General features: G+C 37.2%; 1 protein-coding gene across 1 annotated transcript; it reads left to right on the top strand.

Annotated features, from left to right (window-relative positions):
- On the top strand, positions 1-21,289 carry gad2 (glutamate decarboxylase 2). Its single transcript, XM_055020921.1, has 16 exons — positions 1-637; positions 808-870; positions 975-1,121; positions 1,628-1,861; positions 2,996-3,086; positions 5,163-5,275; positions 6,885-7,000; positions 7,349-7,428; positions 8,948-9,002; positions 9,160-9,276; positions 11,835-11,899; positions 11,988-12,066; positions 12,149-12,298; positions 12,938-13,045; positions 14,122-14,211; positions 16,056-21,289. Exons 1-16 carry the CDS (start codon positions 562-564, stop codon positions 16,227-16,229), a joined length of 1,758 nt encoding a protein of 585 aa, XP_054876896.1. The 5' UTR covers positions 1-561; the 3' UTR covers positions 16,230-21,289.
- Positions 21,290-26,626: the final 5,337 nt, after the last annotated feature.

The raw sequence follows: 26,626 nt of genomic DNA, 5'->3' as shown, positions 1-26,626 counted from the left end.
GTAAGTTGTGCGCTCCAGGGGAACGAAATGTTGGGGGTGGACGGAGTCACGACGCGCCACGCAACGCGACTCGTCATGACCCTGGAGTGAATCACGTAGGAATTTCTTTGCTGACGTGAATTTTTCTGCGCGGCTGCGGGTGTTTGAGTATTTACAGACATCTGTGTTTGGTTCCTTCCACATCAACACTTGATTTTCTTCTTCTTTGTTTGAAAAGGTGCAACGTTTCATTCAGAACTTCCTTTGTGTTTTTGGTTTGTTTTCTGTTTTAATCCCTGCGCGCACATCAGACGCGCCGCTGTTTTTTCTCTTTCTTTCTTTTTTCCTTTTTTTTTTGCGGACTTTTATGCGCACACGCTGCTCCATGCATCCCGCACCTGTGGACGCTCTTTGTGTTTCGTGTTTTTGACGCGCTCGCTCCCACGCCGCACGGAGCGGTGAGTCGGATGCGCCGCGGCTCTCCGGTCACATCCAGCGCCGCAGCGGCCGCGATCAGCTGCGTGTGGATGGGCTCTGCGCCTGCTCCCCGCGCCTCCCGCACCTCCCAATAACCGGCGACAAATGGCATCACACGGCTTCTGGACCCTCGGCGGGGAAAATGCGGGGGCCAACACCGGGAGTCAAAGCCCCAGCACCCGTGAGTGGCTTCTTATTCCTGGATGATTTCCTCTTCTTCTTTTTTATTTTTATTTTTATTTTTTTGTCTCTGGCCTTCCATTTTTTAAATCTAATCTAGCATATTTATGTGTATCTTCTTATAAAAGTTAGAAAAATAATTCGACATGTGAATATTTTTATGTTTTCCAGCCAGGGCTTGGTGCCAAGCAGCTGCCCAGAAATTATCCGGAGGAATTGGATCAAAGTTATGTGGTACGTTTGCGATTCTGGTGTTAATATGTCAGTAATGTAGTGGGGGTTTTTGGAGGGGAGGGAGTTTATTGAGTCATTTTGGGATTTCTTTTATTCCCCCAAAGCGCTGCTAAATGTCGGAGAAGGGGAGAAACCCGCCGAGCCCGCCGCCAAGCAGCCGCCGCAGACCGCTGCGGGAAGCTGCGGCTGCAACAAATCCTGCACCTGCACCAAAAGCACCGATGTGGGCTTCTCAGACCTCTACTCAACAGGTAAACAGCGCAAAAACTGCGCCACTTAATGCGACTGCAAGTGTTTCATTTGACTCACGTATTTGTGAGAATATTCTCAATTCTCAATCAACCAAATGCTCCAGATTAAGGCCTTTTGCTGTGTTTTCCTTCTTCATTACAGCAGATAATGAAAATAAAACTTCTCCTCAGGCCTATTTATTGTAGGCGAATGTTTTCTGTCATATTTAGTTAAAATACACTGTTAACAAATAAATAAATGATGTGAACAGTCTGAAAAATACGTTTAGTTTTTATTTATTTATTTTCCTCAGAGGTCACCTTCACCTTTCTCTCCTCATGAAGTCTAAAAATCTTAAGAAAACACAAATATTTACATCTTTAAAAAAATCTAACCACGCGTCAAATTTTCCACATGAATAATTTATTATGAAATGATATGATTTTTTATTTTATTTTCCTCCTTCGTCGTGTTTAGAAATCCCTCACATGTTTATGTGATTTTCTATCCTTTCTTTTGGCCTCAGACCTGCTGCCTGCCATGGACGGAGACACCAAAACGATGACCTTCCTGCAGGAGGTCGTGGATATTTTAATGGCCTACATAGTCGAGTCGTTCGACCGGGAAACGAAAGTGATCGATTTTCATTATCCCAACGAGCTGCTGCAGCTCAACAACTGGGAGCTGCAGGACGAGCCGGCCACGCTGGATGACATCTTGATCAGCTGCCGCGCAACTCTCAAATACGCCATCAAAACAGGTGAGCGCTTTTACGCACCTGTGTGTTTGGATATTTACCGTTTTACACGTTGAAAATGAAATGGAAGCGCGGATGGTTCCGCTTTGTCTCAAATGATTGAAGGTGATTGGTTTGGATGGAGGCCTGCAGTCAGATTGAAGCGTTTTAAAGTGAGAATTTGACTTAAGATGCAAACAAAATGACGAAATGGAGCAATGTGTAAGAAAATCAGTCGGTTTTGAAATATGCATTTGTATGTTAAAGCAAAAAATAACATAAAAAATAAGTCACTAAAAGTGCAAGAAATTTGTAAAGTTGCACAAATGAATTGCTACACTTAGAATAAATTAATAATAGAAAAAGACATGAATTAGAATATATATGTAAATAATTATTGATAATAAACAATATTAATATATATAAATGTATGAGAGAGAGAAAAAATTTGATAAATGAACCAAAAAATCTGCCCAGAAAACGCAGAATAAATGTTCTGTCTTTTAAAAATAAAAATGAGAGAGGAAAGAGAGTCAACATGGAAGCTGTCCTCCTTTGGTTTTAAATGTCCTCCTGCTGCTCTTCCTCCTCCTCTTCCTCCTCCTCCTCCTCCTCATACTGCTGCTGCTGCTGCTGCTGCATGGCCACCAGACCGATAAATGCGGCGGCGCAGTAAATCTGGTTCAGCAGGCGGCAGATAATAGGCTAATAATCAGGCTTCATAGGCCAAGTCCATTATTCTCTGCTGAGTGACGTTTACAGGAGCAGGATCAGAAACCTTTCAGCAGCCTTAAATAAAGGATACAGCCTGTTTTGATCACACAATAACCGATTTACTGCTTATTTTAGGGGCTCTGTTGTGGTTCTAATGGTATATGTTTTAAGTGTGAAATGAATCCATGAATAAAAAGCTTGATGATGAAGCAGTGGTGCAGATTTGGGGTGTTTACCCTTTAATAAATCCCAGCGCCAGCCTCTGCGCCTGTGAATGTTTTCATCGTTTCCGCGGATTATTCAGAAAGCCTCGCTGCATCTTCATTCCCGCTCTGTAATTAAAGCATTTCTGAAATGACAGTTCTGATGCAGTTTTCCAAACAAAAGCCTTTTAAATTGCATTCCTCTCTCTCTCTTTCCTCCTCCTCCCTCTTTCTTTTGCAGCGCACCCCAGGTACTTCAATCAGCTCTCCACAGGATTAGACATGGTCGGGCTGGCAGCCGATTGGCTCACATCCACGGCCAACACCAACATGTGAGTATGCGGCCTGCCTCAGCGCGATGCTGCGCGCCGATAACCCAAGCGATGACAATGAATTTCCATTTCCTGCTCTGCGTCTGCAGGGGCAGATAGCGGCTTTTTATTTACCCACTCACCCTGTTACCCCTCCCCGTTCACCTCTCGTCCTCTCGGGGATTCAAGGGAAGAAAATTAGCTCTGAAATTAAATTGAGAGCCAATCAGGACCTAATTGTGGATGTGTGTTTTGGGGATGATAAACTCTTTGGCTCTGGGTGCGACGGGTTGCCCCACTTATTGCTAAAACAATAAATATTGTGTATTTATTTCAAAACGGACCATTCACATCTCATAACATGCCAGAGTTTTCCACAAAGGCTTTTTTTCATCTCTACAATCAAATACGTTCTAAATGTTTGTTTACGTCCGGAAGTCCTGCGCATGCGCACAATGCCGGATAGCCGCGATAGAATAATTCCGTTGACAAAATGAAACCTGAGTTGTAGGTATTGTTTCTTGAGCGCTGTGCGCCCAGGCAAAGGAAAAATAACGCATAAAAACAGCTGAAGAATAATTCAACACCACTGGTATTCTTTTTTTTTCTCACTCTCTGTGTCGGCTATGCTCCGCTATGCTCGTCACAGACCCGTTGGCCAAACAACTAACTGACAACAACCACTAATGTAAACACCAAACCATTTCAAAAACAAAATATTCAGTCTGTTGCGATATTATATCTTTAGCCTTGTTGTTTATTTTGTGCTTATTAATAAGTGATTGTGGTAAATTAGCTAACACTGCTATTAGCTAAGCTATTGCAGCTGTGGCTGATTAGCTGGATTAGCTAAGTTAAGCCTCTTCTATACTGGTGATCTGTCAGAGAGCTGTATTATTTTTATTATTTTATATTATTTTTTTAAGTGATTCTAACTCCGCAGCACATCTACATGTTAAGGTTGTCAAAGTTAAGCTAGTTAGCTGACCTACTTCCTTCTCCCGCCATTTTTCGTAATTAAATCTTTTCTTAATTGTCTTAGAGTTTACAATTAGTAGCAAAGCACTGTATCTCTTTTTATTTTATATATCATGTGTACAATTAAGATTTAGCGAATTATGTTGACAACTTGACAGCTACAACCAAACAGTCTTTATCGCCTCGCATAGGGGTCGGCAACCCGCGGCTGTTTAGCGCCGCCCTGGTGGCTCTCAAGAGCTTTTTCAAAAATGTTTGAAAATGGGAAAAGATGGCAGTGGGAAATGTATTTGTTGTTTTGATATGGTTTCTGGAAGGACAAACATGACGCAATCGTGTGGAAAGACATTTCCAGGGAAGGCGCTGCATTAGTTGCTGCCACAAGATTAAAGTTAATGTTGAGAAACTGTCCAGTGAATTCACATTAAACACAATCCTGCCATAGTCACAAATATTTAGTAACAAAGTCTGTGTTTCTATCAATTGATTAGTGATTTTTGTCAGTATATATTTAGAATGACACTTAGAACAATTGTCATTATTATGATAATAAATAATTACTACAAATTATCTATACACTTAGTCATTTATAATAAAGGCAATTATAAAACTTATATAAGGCTTAAAATTTTTTGCAGCTCTAGACAGATTTGTTTTTTGTTTTATTTTTAATCCAAAATGGCTCTTTCAACATGTAGGGTTGCCTTGTGTGCGTGATGTCACATTGCAACATGTCTATTATGACAGTGCAGTACAGAAAAAAGTCGTATGGCAAAAAGTTCAAACGAAAGCAAAACAAAAAAGCAGAATAAAAATAAGAATGACATACGTTTAAGTTTAAAAGACTCCCAAGTTCTTAGACTCTCTTGTGTTTTGTTACAGTTGTGAGAAAACATTTTTTAATATATCAATGTGTGTGATTCGTAAACCACACATGCATATTTTTATTTTACAAATCTAAATCTAAGAGCCAAATTTCCCCTTTTCTTTAAATGTTTCCTACATGTTGCAAAATTCCAGCTAAAATGAGAAATCTTTGTTATTTCTCTTGGTGATGAGTCATAATTGCACCAGATTTTTTTTTTTTTTAACCTTGGTGACGCGTCTTGTGTAATGCAGGTTCACCTATGAGGTGGCGCCTGTGTTTGTGCTGCTGGAGTACGTCACCTTGAAGAAGATGAGGGAGATCATTGGCTGGTCGGACGGGCGAGGAGACGGCATTTTCTCACCCGGTATGCCTTTTTTTAAAATGTGAAACAGACCCTGCTGTTTGTGTCGTAATGTGTCAATTTGCATTTTGATGATATAAGGGGAACCAGTTTCAAGGGCAATTAGCATGAAATTGTTTTTTATTATTCTCACCCACAACCCCCTCCTCACCCTCTCACTTCTGGTGACACATGATGAAGTTTGATGACTGTTACAGATAGAGAGACTCAATTTGCTCAAATTGTTCTCTAAACAGGAGATTTTCCTTTTTCATTCAAAGACCAGGGGTGCATCCAGAAAGCTTTGCATAGGGGCCAGAAGGGGGCCACTGTTACTCCTGGGGTGGGATTTGAAAATCTAAAAACAATTTTATAAAACAGCCTGATTTCTCTTGGTATTTTTTTTTAGCAACTTGAACATAATTGATGCACATAACCATAAAAAAAACTAAATAAAAATCTTACTTTAGTTTCAAAATTATGTCTTTTTCAACTTCAGCTTCTGACTTCAATCTCAGATTAATCACATCCGATTATTAAAATAATCTTCAACTAATTTAGAGAACAATTAATTGGTAACTAGAACATACAGACTCCACACATTTGCTGACAAAGCAACATTCTCATAGTAGTAATTATGCCAAAACTGAACAATAAGTACATTTTACATTTAAGGCAAAAAATCAGGATATGTAAATATTCTTTACCAGAACTCCTCAAGTGGCCTCGTTGTAGCTTCACTTGCTTCAAATTATGTAAAAATAAATAAGTAAAATCCCTATTAAGCACTAAATGAATTGCATCTTACATTTTAGACAGTAAAATGTTTAATTTCTTATTTCAAAAAGAAATAGAATTATGAGGATTTGCATTTTAATGCACTTCTAATTTTCTACACAAAGGCTTACATAAAAAATATGCAATGTGCCAATTTTCTTATTCTGATTAATTGATTGTCAGAATAATCAATCACTAAAATAATTACAAGTTGCAACCCTTGTTCAAAATAATGTCAACAAAATTTCAGAGCACTTTTTTCACTTAATTTTTTATTTGTCATATGTGTCGCTGGCATGATTTGAACCTTAGCTTCAGCTCTTCCAGAATGTATAATTGGTTTTGATGTGAATTTTTTACAAAACCAGCTACAGCTCTGAAAAAATTAAAGATCAGTTTTTCCTATTTTACTTTTTATGGGTATATGTTTGAGTAAAATTAAAAATTTTATTTTATTCTACGAACTACAGACATCATGTCTCCGAAATTCCAAGCAAAAATATAGCACAAAATGAGAAATGGTCAAAATAATGAAAAAGATGCATTGCTTTCAGATCTCAAATAATGCAAGGAAAACAAGTTTATATTTATTTAGAAAAAACAATACTAATGTTTTAATTCAGTTCAGAAATCAATATTTGGTGGAAAAATAACAAGGTTTTCAATGGGGTTCAGTGCAGTGGGCTCTTACTTTTTGGAAATTTTTTGGTATTGTCATAAATTGAAATAATTGGAGTGCATTATCTTCAAATATTGCTTACTTTCTAATAAAAAACAAATAATTTAAGCATCCTTTAATGGAAAAAAACAGATTTTTTCTTTGTCTCAGAGTGAATTTGCCCCATATGTCCCCCAGGGGGTGCTATTTCCAACATGTACGCCATGCTGCTGGCCCGCTTCAAGATGTTCCCTGAAGTGAAGGAGAAAGGAATGTCGTCCGTCCCCAAACTGGTGGCCTTCACATCCGAACACGTAAGGACTCAGACGGACGCACTGTTCCTTCAAAGTTTAAACCAAATGTCAGATTTTCCAGCCCAGTTCTCATCTTCGCTGCAGCTTTCTTACAAAGAAAATGCGCAGCACCCTTACACCTCCAGCCTTAAGCCAACATTATGTTGAGCAAACAGAAGGTCACAAGCTGCGGAGAGCATCTGTCACTTTATACGACACCTCCTTCATCTTTAAAGGGCGTTTTGAACGATGCTGTGAGCGCGACAGCCATTAAATGACACACAAATATGTCATCACGAGTGTGTTTTCACAGATTTATTCTGCCTCCTGTGATCCGGGTGCTTCTGCTGTGTTTCTGTCATCTCACAGAGCCATTTTTCCATCAAAAAGGGAGCGGCGGCGCTTGGCATTGGGACTGAAAGCGTGATCTGCATCAAAGCAGACGAATGGTAAAATGCATTCAATCAGAGCTTCCTTATCTTTAGTTTCACTGCCATTTTCAAAGATTGTTTCCTACAATATTTATTAGAGATTTAATAAACAGTTCAAATCTCTCAAATAACAACAAACACTACAAAAAAATTTTTTATCACATATTTCTGTCTAATTTCTGATGTAAATTTCTTGGTACACTCAAAATCAGACAAAACTACCTTGCAAGTACACTTCAGTTTGTTTCAAACTCCTATTAGCTTCTCTACTGTTGTCGGAGAAAAACCTTCCCTTAGCATGCTGCTGCCTCCACCATGTCTCGGTGGTGTGTCGGTTTAGTTTTTTCCCACATAGATTTTATCATGAAAGGATCATTTAATTTTGTATATTCTCATAGGGAACCTGCAGGACATTTCTGTCAGGCAAAAGTGTGAGTTTACCACTTCTGTAACTTGAGGCAGTTGAGGCTACTGGTAACTAGCTGCCAATATACCCTTGCTAGCTAGCTACTAAAAGTCTAGATTGGCGAGGTCTATTGTGTGAAACTAAATCAAACTACCAGAACCAAACAGCTAGACTTAAACTCATGTTTTGGGAGGGTGGGCAACTGCAGTCCAGATATAAGTGTTTTATTCAATCGTTGCAATGGCCAACGATTGAATAAAACACTTCAAAAGTACGTAAAAGTTGTATTTTAGCTGCTATATATTTATTCCCATTATGATAAAGGTCTCAAATTTCATTCATAATGGTCTTATAAAGGTTTTAAAAATCTTTAAAGGGAAGTATAATGTGTTTTCCAGCCACATAGTGCCCCGTATAACATAATCAAGTAACTATATTACCTTCAGTTGTTGTAAAAATGCTCTATATATCAAATTTATCTTAGCAATTTAATGGCTTGAAATTGGGCCTCTGTCTCTTTAAGAAGCTCCTGCTTTTTCGGAAACTCTGCCTTCAGGAAGTGATCACAACATAGCTCCTCTATTAACCCTTTAACAACGATTTCCCCAGGATTTTCACTGAGAAATAGCTCCCTTAATGGGCTCAGCAGTTCCACCAGGTGTTTGCTAATTGCTGCTGGCTAGTCTGAAGGAACTGAATGGGGACAGGGTTGCTCTTGGAAGCAGAAACTTGGCGGGACTTGATTCCCTCAGGCGTTTTGAACAGCTGATTGATTGCCATAAGACTCCAGTTATGTTTTTGATGAGGGAATAACATTTTAACTTGTTTTAAAGCTTGAAAAAGGTTCATTTTATATAATACCTATAGAAACCCTGAGAAACATCAGTGACGTAGGAAAAAAAGTCTGTAAAAACTTAATAAAGCAGCCAAAGACAATATAAATTGCTTATACAAGTAAGTTAAAAACAACATACTATAAGAAAAACACATCAAACAAATTAAAATTAGACAAATTTTAAAACATTTAAATAGAATTATAGATAAAATTAAGTGTAAAATTTGTGTTTTTGCACATGTAATCCATCTGCTTTACCCGGTTTTTAGACCCAAATGCGTTTTTCTTCTCTGCAGCGGCAAACTGATCCCTGCCGACCTGGAGAGGAGAATACTGGAGGCGAAACACAAGGTACCAGATTCACATCCCCTCCACAGAAAGATGGCTCCTGCTTCATACTGCATTGGTTTTATGGGATTTGTTGCACTTAAACAGCCCTGATGATGATCATGAGAGGAATTTGGACTCGTGTTACAACGGGTAACGTTGTCTGTCCTTTCCGCCACAGGGGTTTGTACCGTTCTTTGTGAGCGCGACAGCTGGGACGACCGTGTACGGCGCCTTTGACCCGCTCATCGCCATCTCTGACATCTGCAAAAAGTACAACATCTGGTTTCACGTGGATGTGAGTTGAACAGACGGATTCTTCATCTGGTTGTGTTACCTAAGGCTTCATTCACATTGCAGCCTGAAGTGACACAAATCCGATTTTTGTGAAATTAAATTATTCTTTTTGCCACATTTCCAAATATGCAAAGGCGGACAAAGTACCCCAACATTTTACTGAAGTTAGAGTAGCATTACATCAACATATTTTTTACTTTAGTAAAAGTGAAAAGTGGCTGTGCAAGAAAACAAAATTAGGCAAAATATTTTGTTTTCCAAATTACTTTCTTTCAATAACAAACTTACAAAACTAACAAAAACAGCAGGTGTGTTTCTGCTGAATTTCTTTCATTCAGTGGGTAGAAAATACAGAATTTTTACAATAAAGTTACTCAAGTAAAGTACTGCTTAGTGAAAATACTCCTAAAGTAACACAGGGTCACATTTCTAAAAAACAAAACAAAACAAAAAAAACAAATAACCAATTATCTGTGTTGGTCAGGTTGTCATAAAAATAACAGATCCAGGTCGCATTCAGGCAAAAAAACATATTTGGGTCACTTTAGGCTGCAGTGCGAATCAGCTGGAGTACCTCACTGTAACCCAGCTGATTATTTCAAATATAACAAGGGCAATAAAAAGCATTTTTGAAGCATTTAAGAATTAGTAAAAACATATTTAGAGATTATTTCTAGCTGCTTGCTTCTTTACATCTGTGACGCAGAGTGTGTCTCTGGAGGTGATTTCAGTAAAAGTCAGACAAATCTATTATGTCCGTCTGCTTGCGGTTGACCCAGATAGGCAGCAAGCCATTTCCTCTCTAACACTGGAGATTAGAAAAACTGGAGCAGAGGCAGTAAATCATCTCCTCCCCCTGACTTCGCCATCACTGCGAGGAACTCTATCTGCTAATGGAGGTGAAGCAGTCCTGACAGGGGACGCCTCTATTAGGAGACACAAATGGCCTTGTCTATCATGTTGCGAGCAACCATAAAAAAATAAACGTATTCTTTGGGAATCATGGAGCTGTGAATTATGGGTGTTTTAGCGTGAGCTTTTATGATGCTTATAAATCAATATTTTCCTCTTAGCAGCTTCTTGGGATGTAATTTATCTTCCAGAACGATGGGAATGTTTAGAACAAAGTCCAAGAATGAGGAAAACAATCAGAGAAATTGTAAACAAGTTTTACAATCAATGGTTCGGCATTTAAAATATTAAATGTAGGATTGATTGGAAAGGTGTTTAATATTTGCCTCTGGACGCTTCGTTTTAAAGTGATTTTGCATCAGACAACTTGAACAATGTTTAAAAATGGGAGAAAGCTTCATTTGGTTTTATATTTCGTTTGGGTGAATGTCCCTTAATACTCCATAGGGAAACTTCACAGATTTTTGTGTCCATATAACAAGCTTCTGTCACAATTTTGGTTGGATATTTGACCACAGCTCTTTGCAGAATTGATGAATTTCATTTAAATTGGTGAATTTTCAGACCTGCTGGTGTTTCAGACATTTTCATGCTTCATCCATTCCAACCTTCATCTGTATTTAGACTCTTGGAACTAGAAAACACCCAATTATCTTTGAGTTTTAACTTTCTTGATGCTTGATGTATTAGCCAGTGGAGGCCATATGTGTTTTAAGTCAGAGTTCCTGGGTGTTTATAGTTCTGCTAAATAGGACCTTTTATCCCAAATTCACATTTTGCACATTTTTACGTTTCCATTTGGCAAAACGACACTCAGCCATTTCCTAGCAATCAGTTAATGTTTTTTGATGTCTGGAAAACACCAAAAAACATTTGGTGATTAATTCATTATCAATGGCCACTGCACAGTTCTCTAGCAACCTCAACCAAGTCTGTTAGCTAGCAACTCTAGCAGAGTTCCAGCACATTTGGCCAGCTGGTTTTACCACTGTATGTCCTGTACAATGGCTGCTGGAAAAGACAAGAGTTTTGTTGTTGACTAGAAACCCCTTGCTTCATTGTTGCTGGTTGTGCAGGAGGCTCCACTTCTGCTTTTCAAAGACGTATCGTTATACATTTGCACATCTGTTTGTAGCCATTTTCACATGCGAGTGTAAACGTTGAGTTGGGGGGCGTGGCCAGAAGCATTTTACTTGGATTTAAAGTGACAAGACGCCCTAAAATAGCTCATTCTGACAGGAGCTCAGAACAGACTCTCTTCTCTCTAAGAATGATTTAAAAATAAAATGAACATGTTTGTATCCTAACCTGGTCAATGGAAAACAAAACAGCAGCAGAAGCTTCACTTTGGGGTTGCTATGTAACAGCCCGTTGAACGTAATCCAACATGATTTAATGCTATAAAATGGCTGACTAGTTGTTTTTAAAATAAATTGAGACAAAAGTAAAATAAAAAAAAATACAAAATGTGAATTTAACCCACAAAAAGTTTAAACTGTTGTTCCCAGTTCTGGTTTATCAACATCTGTGAGGTTGTTAATTTGAAAATTATTCCCCAAAAAACACATATTTGATTTATTATTACTATTTATTTATTTTTTTGGTTGATTTTATTGCCAAATGACCGATGAGTTGTGTTCTCAACAGGGAGCATGGGGAGGGAGTCTGCTCATGTCCCGGAGACACCGGTGGAAACTGGACGGCGTTGAGAGGTCACCGTCTGTCTTTTTATTTATTTCACCAACATATTAAATCCTCTGAGAGTTTACGATGCCCAACTGCCTGTTTTACCGACCGCAGGGCCAACTCTGTGACCTGGAACCCTCACAAAATGATGTCCGTCCCTCTGCAGTGCTCCGCCCTGCTCGTCAGAGAGGAGGTCTCCCCTCCAGAGTCTCTTTCATTTCCTGTTCCTGTTCCTGGAGGTGATGCTGAACAACCTGTTGGGTTTGACTTTGCAGGGTTTGATGCAGAGCTGCAACCAGATGCACGCCTGCTACCTCTTCCAGCAGGACAAACATTACGACCTTTCCTACGACACCGGGGACAAAGCGCTGCAGTGTGGACGCCATGTGGACATCTTTAAACTCTGGCTGATGTGGAGAGCGAAGGTACACTGCACACTGCAAAAATGACACTTTAACTGTTAATAAATAGATAAAAATATTTTAACACTGACAGTTTTTCCACTGCAAAAACACAAAAACTTACCAAGTAATTTTGGTTTAGTTTCTGATACAAATATCTAATTACAGTTTAAATTAAACAAAAATTATTGTAACTATTATTAATAATAATTAAAATAATTATGTTATGATTTTATAAGTTAAAATAATAACTTGTAAAAATATTACATATTCATTTAGAAACGACAATATTAACAATATTAACTTAGAAATCAGTATTTGGTGGAATAAAGTGCAGTACGCTCTTAATTTTTTCCAGAGCTGTAAATATATAAACCACAACTATGATCTTCAAACTGATTTTACTGCTTTTTATTCATGGGTATCAAAGTAAAGGGGTAGACACAGCTGCAGTAAAGCTTTTCGCCTCCCTTTTTAGGGTTTTTTATTATAGAAATGGTGAATGTTATGCGTGTTGTTGATTCCACTCCTCATCATGCTCTATTTTTAGTTTTCACATAAAAACACCCCCCAAAAAATAATGTTTGAAGTTTGTGTGTGGAAAGTGAAAAATGCTGATGCGACCAAACGTTTTGTTGAACCTCCAAATCTTCTCCCCAACAGGGAACCATCGGCTTCGAAGCCCAGATTGACAAATGCTTGGAGCTGTCGGAGTATCTGTACAACAAAATCAAAGACAGAGAAGGATACCAGATGGTGTTCGATGGGAAGGTGAGGAAAACCTCCAGCCTCTGGTCCGTCAGGCTCCATTTTACCTTTCAGTCATTACTGGTGACTTGATTGGCTCCAGCTTTGTGTTGGATGGGAGCCATTGTTACTTCTAGCCTGCGGTATAATGTGCTGCTATTATGGTTAATGGCTAGCATAAGAGCCTGTAATTGCTGATATGCATATGAATAGCCTGCTGCCTGGAAGCGAAGCTATGACACCAACATATGTGGAGGCTTTGAGTTGAGGAGCGGCGTGTTGGACACCTACAGTCTTTCATAATGGCGGCTCTGTAGCGTTTAAAGGCCTTTTGTTTCCCTGCTGAGGCCGGAGAGAGACTAAAAGCATCGGAGTGTGATCCGGAAAAGCCTCGTCCTTTGGGCAATGACCCAGGTGTTGGTTTGACTCCGACCCCCCAGTGAGCCATTAGATCAGTCTGAAGCTGAAAGTACAACGAACCGGACCGGCCCAGGTGTGTAAACGAGGCTGGTCTGCTTGGTTGGTTCGGCTGCAGGTAATGAATGCTTTTCCACTCGAAGGCAGTCAGCGGCCACAAAAACAGCAGTTCGGAGCTCTGAGGGAAGATCCACTAAACAAAATACTTGATTTATGCCGAAGCTGCTTTAAAAATGACCCGTTGTGGTTCTTTGGACAGATTAAGATACATTTCTGGGCAATACAAAATATCTTTATTGAAATTTTTAGCACAAAAATCATTCTTAAATAATGAGAATTAATTTTATTTGAGTTGTTTTAGGGCCTCGTGTCACTTTCAGTCCAAACAAGCTGCTGGCCACACCCCAATGTCAACGTTTACACTCACACGTGAAAATAGCAGCAAGCAGATGTGCAATTATATATTTATTTTTTGAACAGTTTTGGCTTTATTTGCATACTGTTAACGATTAATTGATTATTAAAGTTGTTGACAATCATTTACTGCAGGTAATTTATGTAAAAGCTTTTCATTATCACTTTAAAAAATGGTTCGATAAAAGCCGATCTGGATGGTAAAAGTTGGTCATTATCACCCAGAAGAAGCGTTTATGTTTGGGTTAATTCCTGTTGTTCCTCCTCAGCCTCAGCACACCAACGTCTGCTTCTGGTACCTCCCACCGGGGGTCCGCTTCCTGGAGGACAAAGAGGAGAAGAAGAAGCGCCTTCACAAGGTGGGTGAGCTGAGATAAGAGGCCAGGCAGCCATATCTGCCCAGCACACCTTCCAAACCCAACAAGCCTGTCACTCACGTCCTCAAACACAATCACCTGGTAATTAGCGACTGCTAAGACCCAACATTAGAAAACACTTTGTGGTCTGCATGAGGAATAAACTGTGATAGCCTTTAAATGGAGGTGAGGTTGTTTCCTTGCACATGCAGCTGTTTCCTCTCCTAATGTTCTGCTGAGATCAAACCAGACGTGCGTCAGTCGCCAGCTTTGCTCTTTTCCACAGACTTTGCGACTGGAGGGATGACATAGCTTTAAATGATGAGGCCTGTAAGGAGAAAACCTGAACCAGAGGAGTTTTTCATCTTCGTCTTTAATGATTTAAACAAACCTTTGGCTGACAGGATGTTATGTTTCTTAAAACAGGTCAGGATTTATCTATATGACCTTCATTGTCGGACTAAAATAAGCAGGAAAAACAGACATGACTCCCAAAAAAATCCAACACCGTTATCAGATGATTGTAGACGCTTTCCACCGAGACGCTTTGTTTCCTTTTTATTATTTTCTTTTGTCTAAATATGTGTTCACCGCTTTCTTTTGAGTTGTCTTCATATGAAAATGTCTCGACCGTTTCTGTAAATGTTCACTGAAAACATTTCTGAACATTAAAGAAAGCAGTTCACAGCAGTGCATTGTGGGAGCGACGAATGACAGAGAAAGATGAAAGTTGAACATTTTGAAACTCTTTTTTTTTGTTGCGTTTCTGTGCATCTGTCCTCAAAATCTCATAAATTACGCCGTTTGCTCACCTGGTTGAGGCACAAATTCCTCAGGAACTGAACAAAGAGCTTTTAAATTAATGTTTGGGAAAAAATGGCTTCTTTCAGTCCTTTCCTAAATACAAAAACAGAGAATCTCCAGACATTTTTGACTTGAGACAATGAAACACTTTCCTAATCATTTAAAAACCTGCATACAGTGGCGGTTTTTCATATGGGCGGTTGCCCAGGGCGGCACTAGAAAATGGGATGAAGAAGAATTAGAAAATACGATCTTATCTGCCAGTTTTCCCCTGAATCAGTTTGCTACTACTTTTATGTTTGTGTAGTGGAGTAAGTTTCCCTTACTTGTAGCCGAGGATGCGATACCACCATTCAGCTTCTACGCACCACAAATCTGGAAACAAACTTCCAGAAAACTGCAAAACAGCTGAAACACTGAGCTCCTTCAAATCTAGACTAAAAGCCCCACCTGTTTAGAGTCACTTTACAACCATGATAAATGAAACAAAAACACAAAATATTACCAAGTAATTTTGGTCAAGTTTCTGTAAACATCTTAGTAAACTTAAAATTAGACAAACTAAATTAGAAGTAAGTTTCTACCAAGATGTAGGGGCTTGTTTTAAATAAATAATTCTTTAATGTTCCATTTGCAGATAAATTAACTTATAACACAGGAAAAATGTGTTATTATAAGTGAAATAAACGGCCAATAGAACTAGAACTTTTTCATCAACATTAAGGAATTATTTTGTTAAAATAAGCTCCTATAGCTTGCTTAAATTACTCGCAAGTTAATTTTGTCTTAATTTAAGTGTAATAAGTTGTTTGCACTAGAAACTAGATAAAAATACTTGGTAAGGTTTTGCAGTTAGCATTTTGTGACTATAGCATTTGAAAAGATTTAATGTTTTGCTGGTTTCCTCAGTCGTCTTCTGTTTTTGTGCATTTTTCGAAATGTGATTGCGAGAATGTGAATTTTTAATCGATTGTTACTCAAGTTCTCCTACTGATATAGTGTGTGCATATTGGTAATTTTTCTTAAATCTTGCGTGATTCCAGGTGGCTCCAGTCATCAAAGCCAGGATGATGGAGTACGGCACCACCATGGTCAGCTACCAGCCACAAGGCGACAAGGTGAACTTCTTCCGCATGGTAATCTCCAACCCTGCTGCTACCTTCGAGGACATCGACTTCCTCATCGAGGAAATCGAGCGACTCGGCCACGATCTTTAAGACTCCTCTCGCCAAATCCTCCTGTACTTTCCCTCGTTGATGGATGAAATGTTTGTCATGAATGTACCGGTAACCATTCTCATTTCTCTTTTCTCCTGTAAAGTCTAATATTTAAGAGTATATTTAAGAAGAAAAAAGATGTATTAATATATTATGTACTGCAGCTTTTTCTGTGGACTGACTCGGTCCAGCGCTATGTAAAAGTGCTTCTGTCCGCCTTTCTTATGGTGTAGTCGCCGCAAGATTAGTGTCATCAGTGTGACTTTATATGTATTTTTGTGCTATGAAATGCTTGTGCAATAAGTCGATGAGGGAGATCTGAGATTTTTGGATCATTTCTCATTCACAGAGTTTGTTGTTAAGTGCCAAATGTTGTTGTGTTCTATAGTAACATTTAAAATTTTAAACAAAGAAAGCACTAATCTTTACCTCAGCTTAATTAACTGCCTGTACAGCAGGGGGTAGAGTCCAGTCCATGAAGCTGTTTCAACTAAAATGCAACATTTAAATTATACATTGTTCTGAATATCACTTTGTTTTCCTCTGCTAGACAAGTTGAAAACACAAAACTGCCGAATTACCCAAACAAGGCCAGCAGGTGCCGCTAATGTCAACATGAATTACCCTTAAGCAAATGTTTTGGGTGATTTTCTCAGCAAATTCCACTAAAGTTGGAAACACTTCTTTTTTTATTGTTCCTCAATGGAGCCAAAAGGACAAAGATTGTTTTTCCCCTTTGTAATTTAGTAGTTTTGCTTATTGAAGAGTCATCGACTCCTTTACCGACTATAAAACTATCAGTTCCTTTTGTTTTAGTGACTAAAGTACATTTATACAAACCACAAAATATGACTGCAATAATTAATATCTACCAGCAGGAGGCCAATTATAGTTATAGGTTTTGAAAATCATCATATCTCTAATATTCTAAAAAAAAGCTAAATATTAATCAGAGAGTCAAAGTCAATCGAAGTCCAAAATATAATATACAGAAAATAGTGCACAACAAAAATTATTAATGAGTTTTAAATTTATATTTGATTTCTTATATCCAGAATAGACCAAAAATATTCAATGACGAGTTAAAGTAAAAGCACTGATTGAATACATGTGAGCAAATGGTTGATATGGGTATAAAGTGGCAACAAATATGGTCAAAAGAAGGTAAAAAAAAAAAAAAAAATTGAGGAAAATGCACCCATGTCCCCAGATCATTTACTACTGCAACTAAAATGGCTACAGCAGTCATTTTTATGTTTAGCACATTGTTAATTCTTAGAGTATTGTTCACTCTGTGCAAAGTAGACTGTTTTATTGTTATTTTCCAAAATTCACCAAAAATAGTTTCTTTAAACCAAAACAATGTTTTGTGCAGGAGGTCCATCATAAAATCTCAGTTTTAGTGCAAGCAACATAAAAATAAAGATACTGCACCTAATTAGGAATGCTGGCCTAAAAAAAAACAAAATGTTGTTGAATTTCAGTGATCATGATGTTGGGCTTAAAACTACAAGTTAAAGGCCAAGGCACTGGAAAGATTACCAATTTAATACTGGTAGCTTCTTGGTACTTTTCAAACTGGATCTGGTGGGACTGACCGACCATCCAATCAACCAACCAGTAAACCAACAAACCAACCATTAAACTAATCAACCAACCAATAAACCAACAAACTAACCAATAAACTAATCAACCAACCAACCAACCAATAAACCAACAAACCAACCAACAAACCAAACAACCAACCAACCAGTGTTTCCATATTGTTAAAAGGTTCAGGGTAGTTCCAATTGATAACTGTAGTATGACTTTAATCAGAGTTTAATAGTTTAAATTGTAAGGAAATTAAAGACACTTTAATGTATTTTAATGTATTCATTTATACAGCTTAACTCTTTTTCTGAAAGTCTGTTGATTGTGTTTAGGTTTAGCTCCACCAGCGTCATAATAAATTTTCCCACTGACTTTTACAAATGTGTGCAGATGATCTTAATTAGTCCCGCAAAAACAGATTCAATTATAAATTCAATAATAAAAAATAGATGAAAATCAGAAATGTGAAATGTCAGTAGGCCTGTCAGAATAGCAAATTTTGCGTAATCTTTGGGTAAAACTGTAGAAAAAAAAAGTAAAGTAAAGTGGACAAAATAAATAATTTACCACTGTTTCTATGGACCTGCTTGTGTATAAAATCAAAACTAAATTATTTTAACTTCAGCTGAAAAAGGCCAAATGTTCATTTTAGCATCTCTTCCTTATGTTTAGCACTTAAGAACAAAGCTTTAAGCAGAATTATCTTAAAGGCAGGGCAATAATAATAATATTACTGTTTTGGTCAGATTTGGATACTTTAACACTAGACATCACTTGCACTAAATTATTGTGGAGAGCAACTCAAGCAGCAACTGAGATTGCTTCTGTTTTCATTCACAAGCAATATTTAAGGGTCCAAGCTACATATCCGCAAAATCTTGCAAAGAAGTAGTGAAGTATCAGCGCACGTTAACGGAAGATAATCAAGTTTCCACATGATAACTTAGATAATAATAATAATAATAATAATAATAATAATAATAATAATAATAATCATCTGTATAAAAGCTTATTGTAGGCAGGGTTAGCTGTTGAAACTCTGGTTTTCTTTTAAAAAGCAGAAGTTTTGTAGCATTTTCATTAGACCGAGGTAGAAAAGCACAATTTGCTCAACACTATCACTTTGAAACATAGACTGTAAATACAACTACAAGATGTCCTAAGTGCATATCTTTGTGTATACATATTATGTATATAAGACGTATAACCAGAGACTATTTGTGAGGTAAAATTGTTCATATTTTCTCTATATCTGATATAGATGCCCTGTATTTTCATCTCGTCGCCCCAAAAGGCTTTACTTTTCACTGTGTGTGTGTTTGTGTGTGTGTGACTCTTCTAGCTGTTTCAACGACAACTTGTTTCAGGGACTGGCTTTTAAAAGAACAGACAGATTTCACCTCCACGTTCTTCATTGGTAGGTGTGAAACTCTGGCGTTAGGGTTTTAAATGAATATGCAAAGCCACTTTTTGACTCTGAAGCTCCATGTTTTTCTGTGCACAAGTGAAACTCGACTGTATGTGCCGACGTGTACCTTAGCGTGTTTGTGACTGTGTTGCCTTAGTAGAGATTTTTCAGTATCGTCTAGTTGGCCTCCAGAAAAAAACAGGAGGTTGTGCACTTTAGAGTATGCGACCTAAATAACGTGCAGTGTCTTATGGTTGTTTATGATTTATTGTTAAAAAAAAAATTCTCGGACATAATGTAACTGGAGCTCTTTGGTCTGAATGTGAAAGGAATTAAGGGTCTGTTTTAATTTGATTTTGTAGATGAAAAGCTTATGTTGCCACTTTTTCCCTAAGTGGATCTGTTGTGCACACTGTGACAGAGACAACATCAGATTCATGCCAGCTGACCTCACTGCGGTGAGCCGGAAAAGCCAGACACTTTTCACAGGGTTGCGGATTCTGGTCACATGACCTGAACTCAAGTCACAAATCGAATGACTTCCTCATGAAATGGTGAAAAATTCAGACTTTAACAAAAATGTTGACTATTGACTGAATTTAATTTAGGGCTGAAACGATTAATCAAGAGTGATTAATAGAATTAGACCCAATCCAATCAGATTAATCGAATCATTAATGCAATTAATCATAGGTAAACGTAATTAATACAATTATCTGTGATTCATCAGATTAATTGCAATTAATCTGATGAATCATGATTAATCGATTACCAAAATAATCAACTTATTTGACAATTGATTAATCGCTAATTGGAGTATAAAGACTCAATAAAATACCATTTTTCTGCAAGAACAACACATAGAGCAGTAATTAAGCCAAAACTTTACAATATGAATATATTTTTCATTTAAGATAAAGAAAAACTAACCGTTGTCTGTACATATAAATATAATTTTTTATAACAAAAACTACTTCCCCTTTAAGACTTCATAGAGAAAGGATATTGTGATGACTTCCTGTAGGCGGAGCTTCAAAAAGAACAGGAGCTTCTTAAAGAGACAGAGGCCCAGTTTTAAAGCATTAAATTGACTGTAGGTATCTTAGTCACTTGTGCTATAAAATGGCACTTTGTGCCTGGAAAACAAGCTACTGCCCCTTTAATTTTGCACTTGACTTAAAACTTGCTTCAGATTGCTATTTCTGACTCAGGACTTGCACTGTTTGACTTTGGACTCAACCCGGGACCAACACGGGTTTTATTTGGGCTCTGACTTGAGTGTGAAGGTGACTTGTGACTCGCTCCCGTCTCTGCTCGTTCCTCTTGCTGCTCTCGCTGCTGCTACACTCGCGCCTCTTGCATGTGCATGCGATTCCCTGCCTCTCCAGCTTGTGCAGTCTCCTATATATCCATGTGCATATATGTAAACTGTATGTATAGCTCCTGTAATTAGCCTAAGTGTCCTACATATTCCAATATTTATATATATAGCTTAGCTTGTAGATTAGTGCACTGTCGCTCTAGCCTTTACATGTAATCTTTGTGTCTTGGGCTTCCTGTAAAGTCTCTCTGTGCTGCAAGCATGCCGACCTCGCTTCGCATCGTTTTCCTCTCCGTGCTTGATCTGCCTTTCTCTCTCTTCCCTCTTTCTGCTTGGAAACTGTCGCTGCTTTCAGTGTCTTATATAAATATATATAAATGTAGTCCTTCAGCATGTCTTTTTAAAAGCTTTACTCTGCTCTGACCTTTTCTATCTTTCTCCTTCTGCTTCGCCCTCTGGTCAGCAGTATATCTCCGCGCTTTCCTCTTAATGTGTCTCGGCGACCTGATGTTACTCTGTTTCTGTGCCTCAAACGGTAGATTAACCCAGAAGGACACAAACAGACCCTGCTTTCTTGTTTAGGTTCAGCGTTTTTCTTTCCATTGTTTCATGAGGACAAATACAAACCCTACTGTTGTCCTCAAAGAAGAGGTCAACTCTAAATATGTACTCTGCAAACATGTCCTAAACTACATGTTATTCTAAGAAAGAAGAAGAAATAAATATAACAAGACAACACTTGTGAATATCTGCTGTTTATTTCCTCATACTCAGAGTTTGGTATTAACTGCATTAACTTGAGTAACTTTTCTGGAAAAAAAAAACTTTTAGGAGTACTTTTTACTTTCACTTGAATATTTTTATTTTTAAGTATTTCTTTCTTGAATACATTTCTGGATTTTCTACCCACTAATTGAAAAACTCACCAGACACAGACAAACACCTGCAGGTTTTGCTAAAGTTTCATAAGTTTTTTTTATTGAAAGAAACTGATTTGGACATTTTCTTATTTTTATTTTTTGTTACTTATATAAACTATTGTCATTTTTGTCCTTGAAATACCAACTTTTATATATTTTGGTTCATCTCATGATGTAATTTTCAAATATTAAATGATTGATCATTTGATCAGTACGTTTTACCAAATACTTTTATTGCTGTAGATTCGTTTTAGTGAGTTTGGACAAAAATAAGTTTAAATCAAAATGCTAAAAATGAAAATGTTTCACAGCATGTTTTCCCCACACCATCACACTGCCACCACCATGCTTTAAAGTCCACAGAATGTTTTTTCTAAAAGTCTTGGGAATCATGGAGGCTTGTTCTGGAAAAACTGAGAAACAGAGGCATGACCTTTGACCTCAACCAAGGCAAGTGAGACCTGTAGTTGTTCAGATGTTGTGAGGTCTTTTGTGACCTTTTCTTTAGATATTTAACAATCCCAAAGCTTTAGAAATCACTTTCCAGACTGATCTTTTCTGTCTTTCTCACTTTTTCCACACAGAGCCACTAAGTTTTGATTTCTTTTAACTTCCTTACTGATAATCAGCATTTAATATTTACTTATGTGACAAAACCTGCAGGCACTTTGTTACGGATCCACATCCCAGCCTCTGACATTTTTTGGATCACCTGCCAGAGAAAAGCAATTAACCTCTCAGACCTCAGAAGAGTCGACATGTTAGAGAGTTAAAAATACACCACAGGGATTCGCTCCAGCATTTATTCAGCAGCAGGCGTTTAAATGTTCAGACCTCATACATATAGATATGTGTCTGATGTTTATTTCCACGTTCAGGCGGTTGGTGCTGTTGGCTCAGGAGCTTTGGATCGACCTTGACAGAAACGATTGAGGTCAAGAAGGGAGAAGGAGAATTAGAGCCACATTGTAATGTTTAAAGAATGTCAAAATGTACAAAAATATCATAACTTTACTCTCCAAATATTCTGACTTCATTCTGATATTATTGCAACTTTGTTCTCGTATTATTATGATTTTTTTCTGGTATTATTTAGACTTTATTTTTGTAGTTTTATGACTGTCATAATTGTATTACTTTATTTTTTACCTTATTTTGTCTTTATTCTTATTTTATTTTTAAAAATTATTGTAATTTTATGTCTATTTTGATATTCCAATTGTTCTCTTATTATTTTCACTTTATTCTTGTAATGGTATTACTTTATTTTCACATTATTGTGATTTTGTCTTATACTATTTTGACTTTATTCTAGTATGATTTCATTGTAATTTTATGAATTTATTTTCATAATTGATTATTTTTATTTTCTCTTCATTTCGTCCCAATACTCAGAACACTGCATTGATCAGAACATGTATTAGAGACAAAAGCAAAGATTGTGAAAATATATATTTATATTTAATTAAGTTATAAGATAAGATTAGACTTATGTTTGTGTATTGATTCAATTTTAATACTGGCTTTGAATAAAGGAAGCAAAATTAAAAGTGTTTACACATCTTCACCAGAAGGGGGCGGCATGGACAGGTAACCAAGTTTAATCCAAATGTTTCCATTAAAATACATTTCCATATTCAGTCTAATTGATTAAATAAACATTTCAATTAAAAAGAACATAAACCTCTTTATGAAACATGCCAGTAATTTCCTTCTCTCTTGTTTTTCTGCAGAGCTGTGATGCCTGCAGCATCTAAAATCACCACATGCTCTAAACATTTTTCCTCCAGACAAAAGAGACTTTGGCTCTGAGAGAAACATCCGATTCTGATTAAAGCTAGCCCGCCTCCTGCTTCGTCCTTTTTCAGTCGACTCTGCAGCGCTCTGGGGCCTCCTTCACCACAAATCCTCCAGACTGGTGTGTTCGTTAAAGTGACACCATATTGTTTTTTATTCCGGGAAAAAATGAACAAATGATCCTGAAGAACTTTTTCTGACACTCGTATAGAGAGGATGTGTGTTGTGCTTTTAGCTGCTGAAACACTGAGGTTCCTGCTGTGTTTGCACGACATTGACTGAGTCAACGCCAAACACACAAAAAAACCCTGAGAAAGCCAACAAACGCACAGCAGGCACACATATGGCCTGGCTCAAATCGTCTGGGAGGAAATTCCCAGATATGCAATCCATTCAGGTTTCATATCTGGTTCATTCACTGCAAAAACACAAAAACCACCAAGTATTTCTAGTTTAGTATCTTGTGAAAATATCTTACTACACTTGGAAAAAAACTAAACTAATAAGTAACTTTGCAGACAGAAGTAGGAGCTTGTTAAGAGTAAATAATATCCATAATATTGATTAAAATGTATCAGTTACACTGGAAAACCATTTAATTTATAACATTTATAAAATGCCTTATTAAAAGGGAAATAATCTGCCAATGGAAGTAGTACTTTTTAATCAATATTAAGTAATTACTGACTTAAAACAAGCAAATATATCTTTCTAAAAAGTTGAAGTTATTTGAAGTTTACTTAGATATTTGTTTATATTTGCACTATATAAACTAGACTAAAAATAGTCTAAAAATAGTCTAGTTTTTGTAGATGTTCCCCTAGAGATATAAACTAGACTATTTAGACTATTTTGCAGTGTAATCAAATTAAATTAAATCACAGCAGATAAAACAAACATGACTTTCCCTCTTAACAAACCCTCTCTGTTATTAGTTCAGTCATTTTTGCACAGTGAGAAATTAGCTTTTTTTCTGCAGACTGTATAAAAATCCACCCTCAATTAAACCCTGACGGGTCTCCCTTGAAATATAAACGATATGCAGTTAAATCAGAATACCCAGTGAATTGCAGGCTGCAGGGTAACGTTTCAGAGTCGCACCTACTCTCTCTCCTTGGTCTCTTCTTTTTCTGTGATCTCTGTAACATGTGAGGCCATCATTTGATCTGCAACACCCGACATCTGGAGCGATCCTCCCCCCAGAACACCTGGTTTCAATCCCGCCGCCGACAGAAACAGTCATTTGTGTCTAGAAACCAGAACCTTAATTTCTTTGTTTGCTCGCTGTGTCATTGCCTCTGAGGATATTTGTTATGTTGAAGTCCAAAAACAGCTTTTCTGCAGCGAGCAGACGGGAGAATAATTAGACCCGGCTATCAGGGAGTCCGTGTAAATTATCCAGTATGATTTTCAAGGTGATTTGTGAGTAATTCTGGCACTTTAGCTGCTAATTACAGTGAATCGGTTCAGTATGTTTAAGATTCAACCTACAACTTTGCAATTTTGATCCCTTAAAAATGATGGTGTTGTTCTTGCTACTTAATGCTGCTCATATGTCCCCCAGAACTTAGAGAGGAATTTCAAGGAATTTACAAGATAATTTCTCGAAACTTTCCATTATCTAACCGGGTACTTTACTGGAATGAACCGGCCACTTTTAGAAATTGGGCTGCAGCTGTATTTCTATTACAAATGTACGCAAAACCTTTTAGATATTCCCCTAACGTCAAAAAATGAAACATTGCAGTTGCAGTGTTTCCATAAAATAAGAAACACAACTAAAATCACATGTGAATAAGTTTATTCACAGGATAAGTCATTTAAAAATATCATCCTCCAACTGTGTTCTTTGTCGTTTCTACCAGTAGTAACTTCCAGTTAATGATCACAACACTCGTGATGCAAAAAACGTTTTCATAGCACTTTTATGAAATCAACCAATTTCAATATGGCTGAAAAACTGCCTCAACATGGCGCTTTTTTATTTATTAGAAAACCTGAGTTTTTTCATTCAGTGAATTTATTTTTGTAATTTCAGTTTCTGTATTTAAATAATCAATGCAAACGTAGCTTATGCTACAAGATTATATATAATGACAAAAATCATTAGGTACTTTCTAATAACTTTAAATTCACAGGTTACTGTCGCAAAATTGAACATGCAGGTTATTGGGTACTTTATTGTGTAATTTCCAAACATCAGTTGGTGTTATAAAATGACTTGTAATGTGGCACTTCCTAAATTAATTAGCAATTTTCCTGGTATTTTCAGAAAACCTGTAATGTTTTCGGTACATACTAGTACATATCTCCCTAAATTTACAGGTTACTTTCCTGCAAGGTGTCCAGTGACTTTCATCCTGAGGTCAGAAAAAGGGTCACATCAGTTCCAGAAAGTTACCTACAGCACCAGTGATAAAGTTTATCCTCCATATGTTTGGGCTTTACTATAAAAGGTGTTTCATCTCATAAATGTACATAGATTAAATCCGGCAGGAAAACTATTTTACAGACATGGATGGAAATTGGTTTATGACAAAATAGTGCAGATAATTTGGTGTTGAATGAAAACGCATTTAAAACAGAAAGTGAGGTGAGAGCTGCTGCCAAGTCTCCCCAACACTTCATTATGTCTCTAACAGTTTGGACAAAACACACAGAGAAGCAATAAGGAACATGAAGGGTGAACAGCTTTTTACTGAGAAACTTTTCTTTCTCCAAAACAATAACAGATGTGTGCATTAAACATAATGCTATATGTGCATAAATATAACTGATACAGAAGCTATAGCTGCATGTTTGACAACAAACTTTACATTTTTATTGTGATGCAAAACATTAAAGTCTTGTAAACGCTGCATAAGCCCTTTGTTGTTTTACTGAAAGTCTTTGTCAACAAACTTCTCTCAGCAACATAAGAATGGTTTCAGTTTTTAACAGTTTAAAAGATGGTAAATAAGAGGCTAACCAAACTTAGCATGACAATTTTGTTTTAAACATTCTGCTCTGCTCATCTTCAACCACTTATTTTTTTTATCACAAAGAAGAAATGTTTAAAAAAAAGTTAGCCATAAGACAGTCACTTTATAGTTATAGGTCCAACAATAAGTCTTTATTAATATGCTGCTACCGTAGAAGCTAACATTCTTACTTACCTACCTACAACATTTTACATCAGTATTAAACAACAAGTGATTCAAAACATATTACATACAAAACCCTAATAAATGGCACTTAAATAATTAGCTAAATCCTATTGCAGTCCAGGCAGTTCTTCACAATATAAACACAGTAATTGAAGAAAAACAAGAAATCTGTAAGAATGCTGTTTCTATTCACTTTAGGTGACCAAACTTTA

The sequence above is a fragment of the Poeciliopsis prolifica genome, unplaced genomic scaffold (genome assembly GCF_027474105.1).
Source record: "Poeciliopsis prolifica strain line A6 unplaced genomic scaffold, Auburn_PproV2 SCAFFOLD072, whole genome shotgun sequence".
Taxonomy (NCBI): Eukaryota; Metazoa; Chordata; class Actinopteri; order Cyprinodontiformes; family Poeciliidae; genus Poeciliopsis; species Poeciliopsis prolifica.
Note: the sequence above shows the minus strand (reverse complement) of the source record. Positions and strands in the feature narration are given on the sequence as shown.

Excerpts from the sequence above, each read along its gene's own strand:
- gad2 (XM_055020921.1), top strand. The coding sequence starts at position 562 with ATGGCATCACACGGCTTCTGGACCCTCGGCGGGGAAAATGCGGGGGCC. Across the intron at positions 3,087-5,162 it reads TCCACGGCCAACACCAACAT|GTTCACCTATGAGGTGGCGC; the intron begins GTGAGTATGCGG and ends TGTGTAATGCAG. Across the intron at positions 11,900-11,987 it reads AAACTGGACGGCGTTGAGAG|GGCCAACTCTGTGACCTGGA; the intron begins GTCACCGTCTGT and ends TACCGACCGCAG.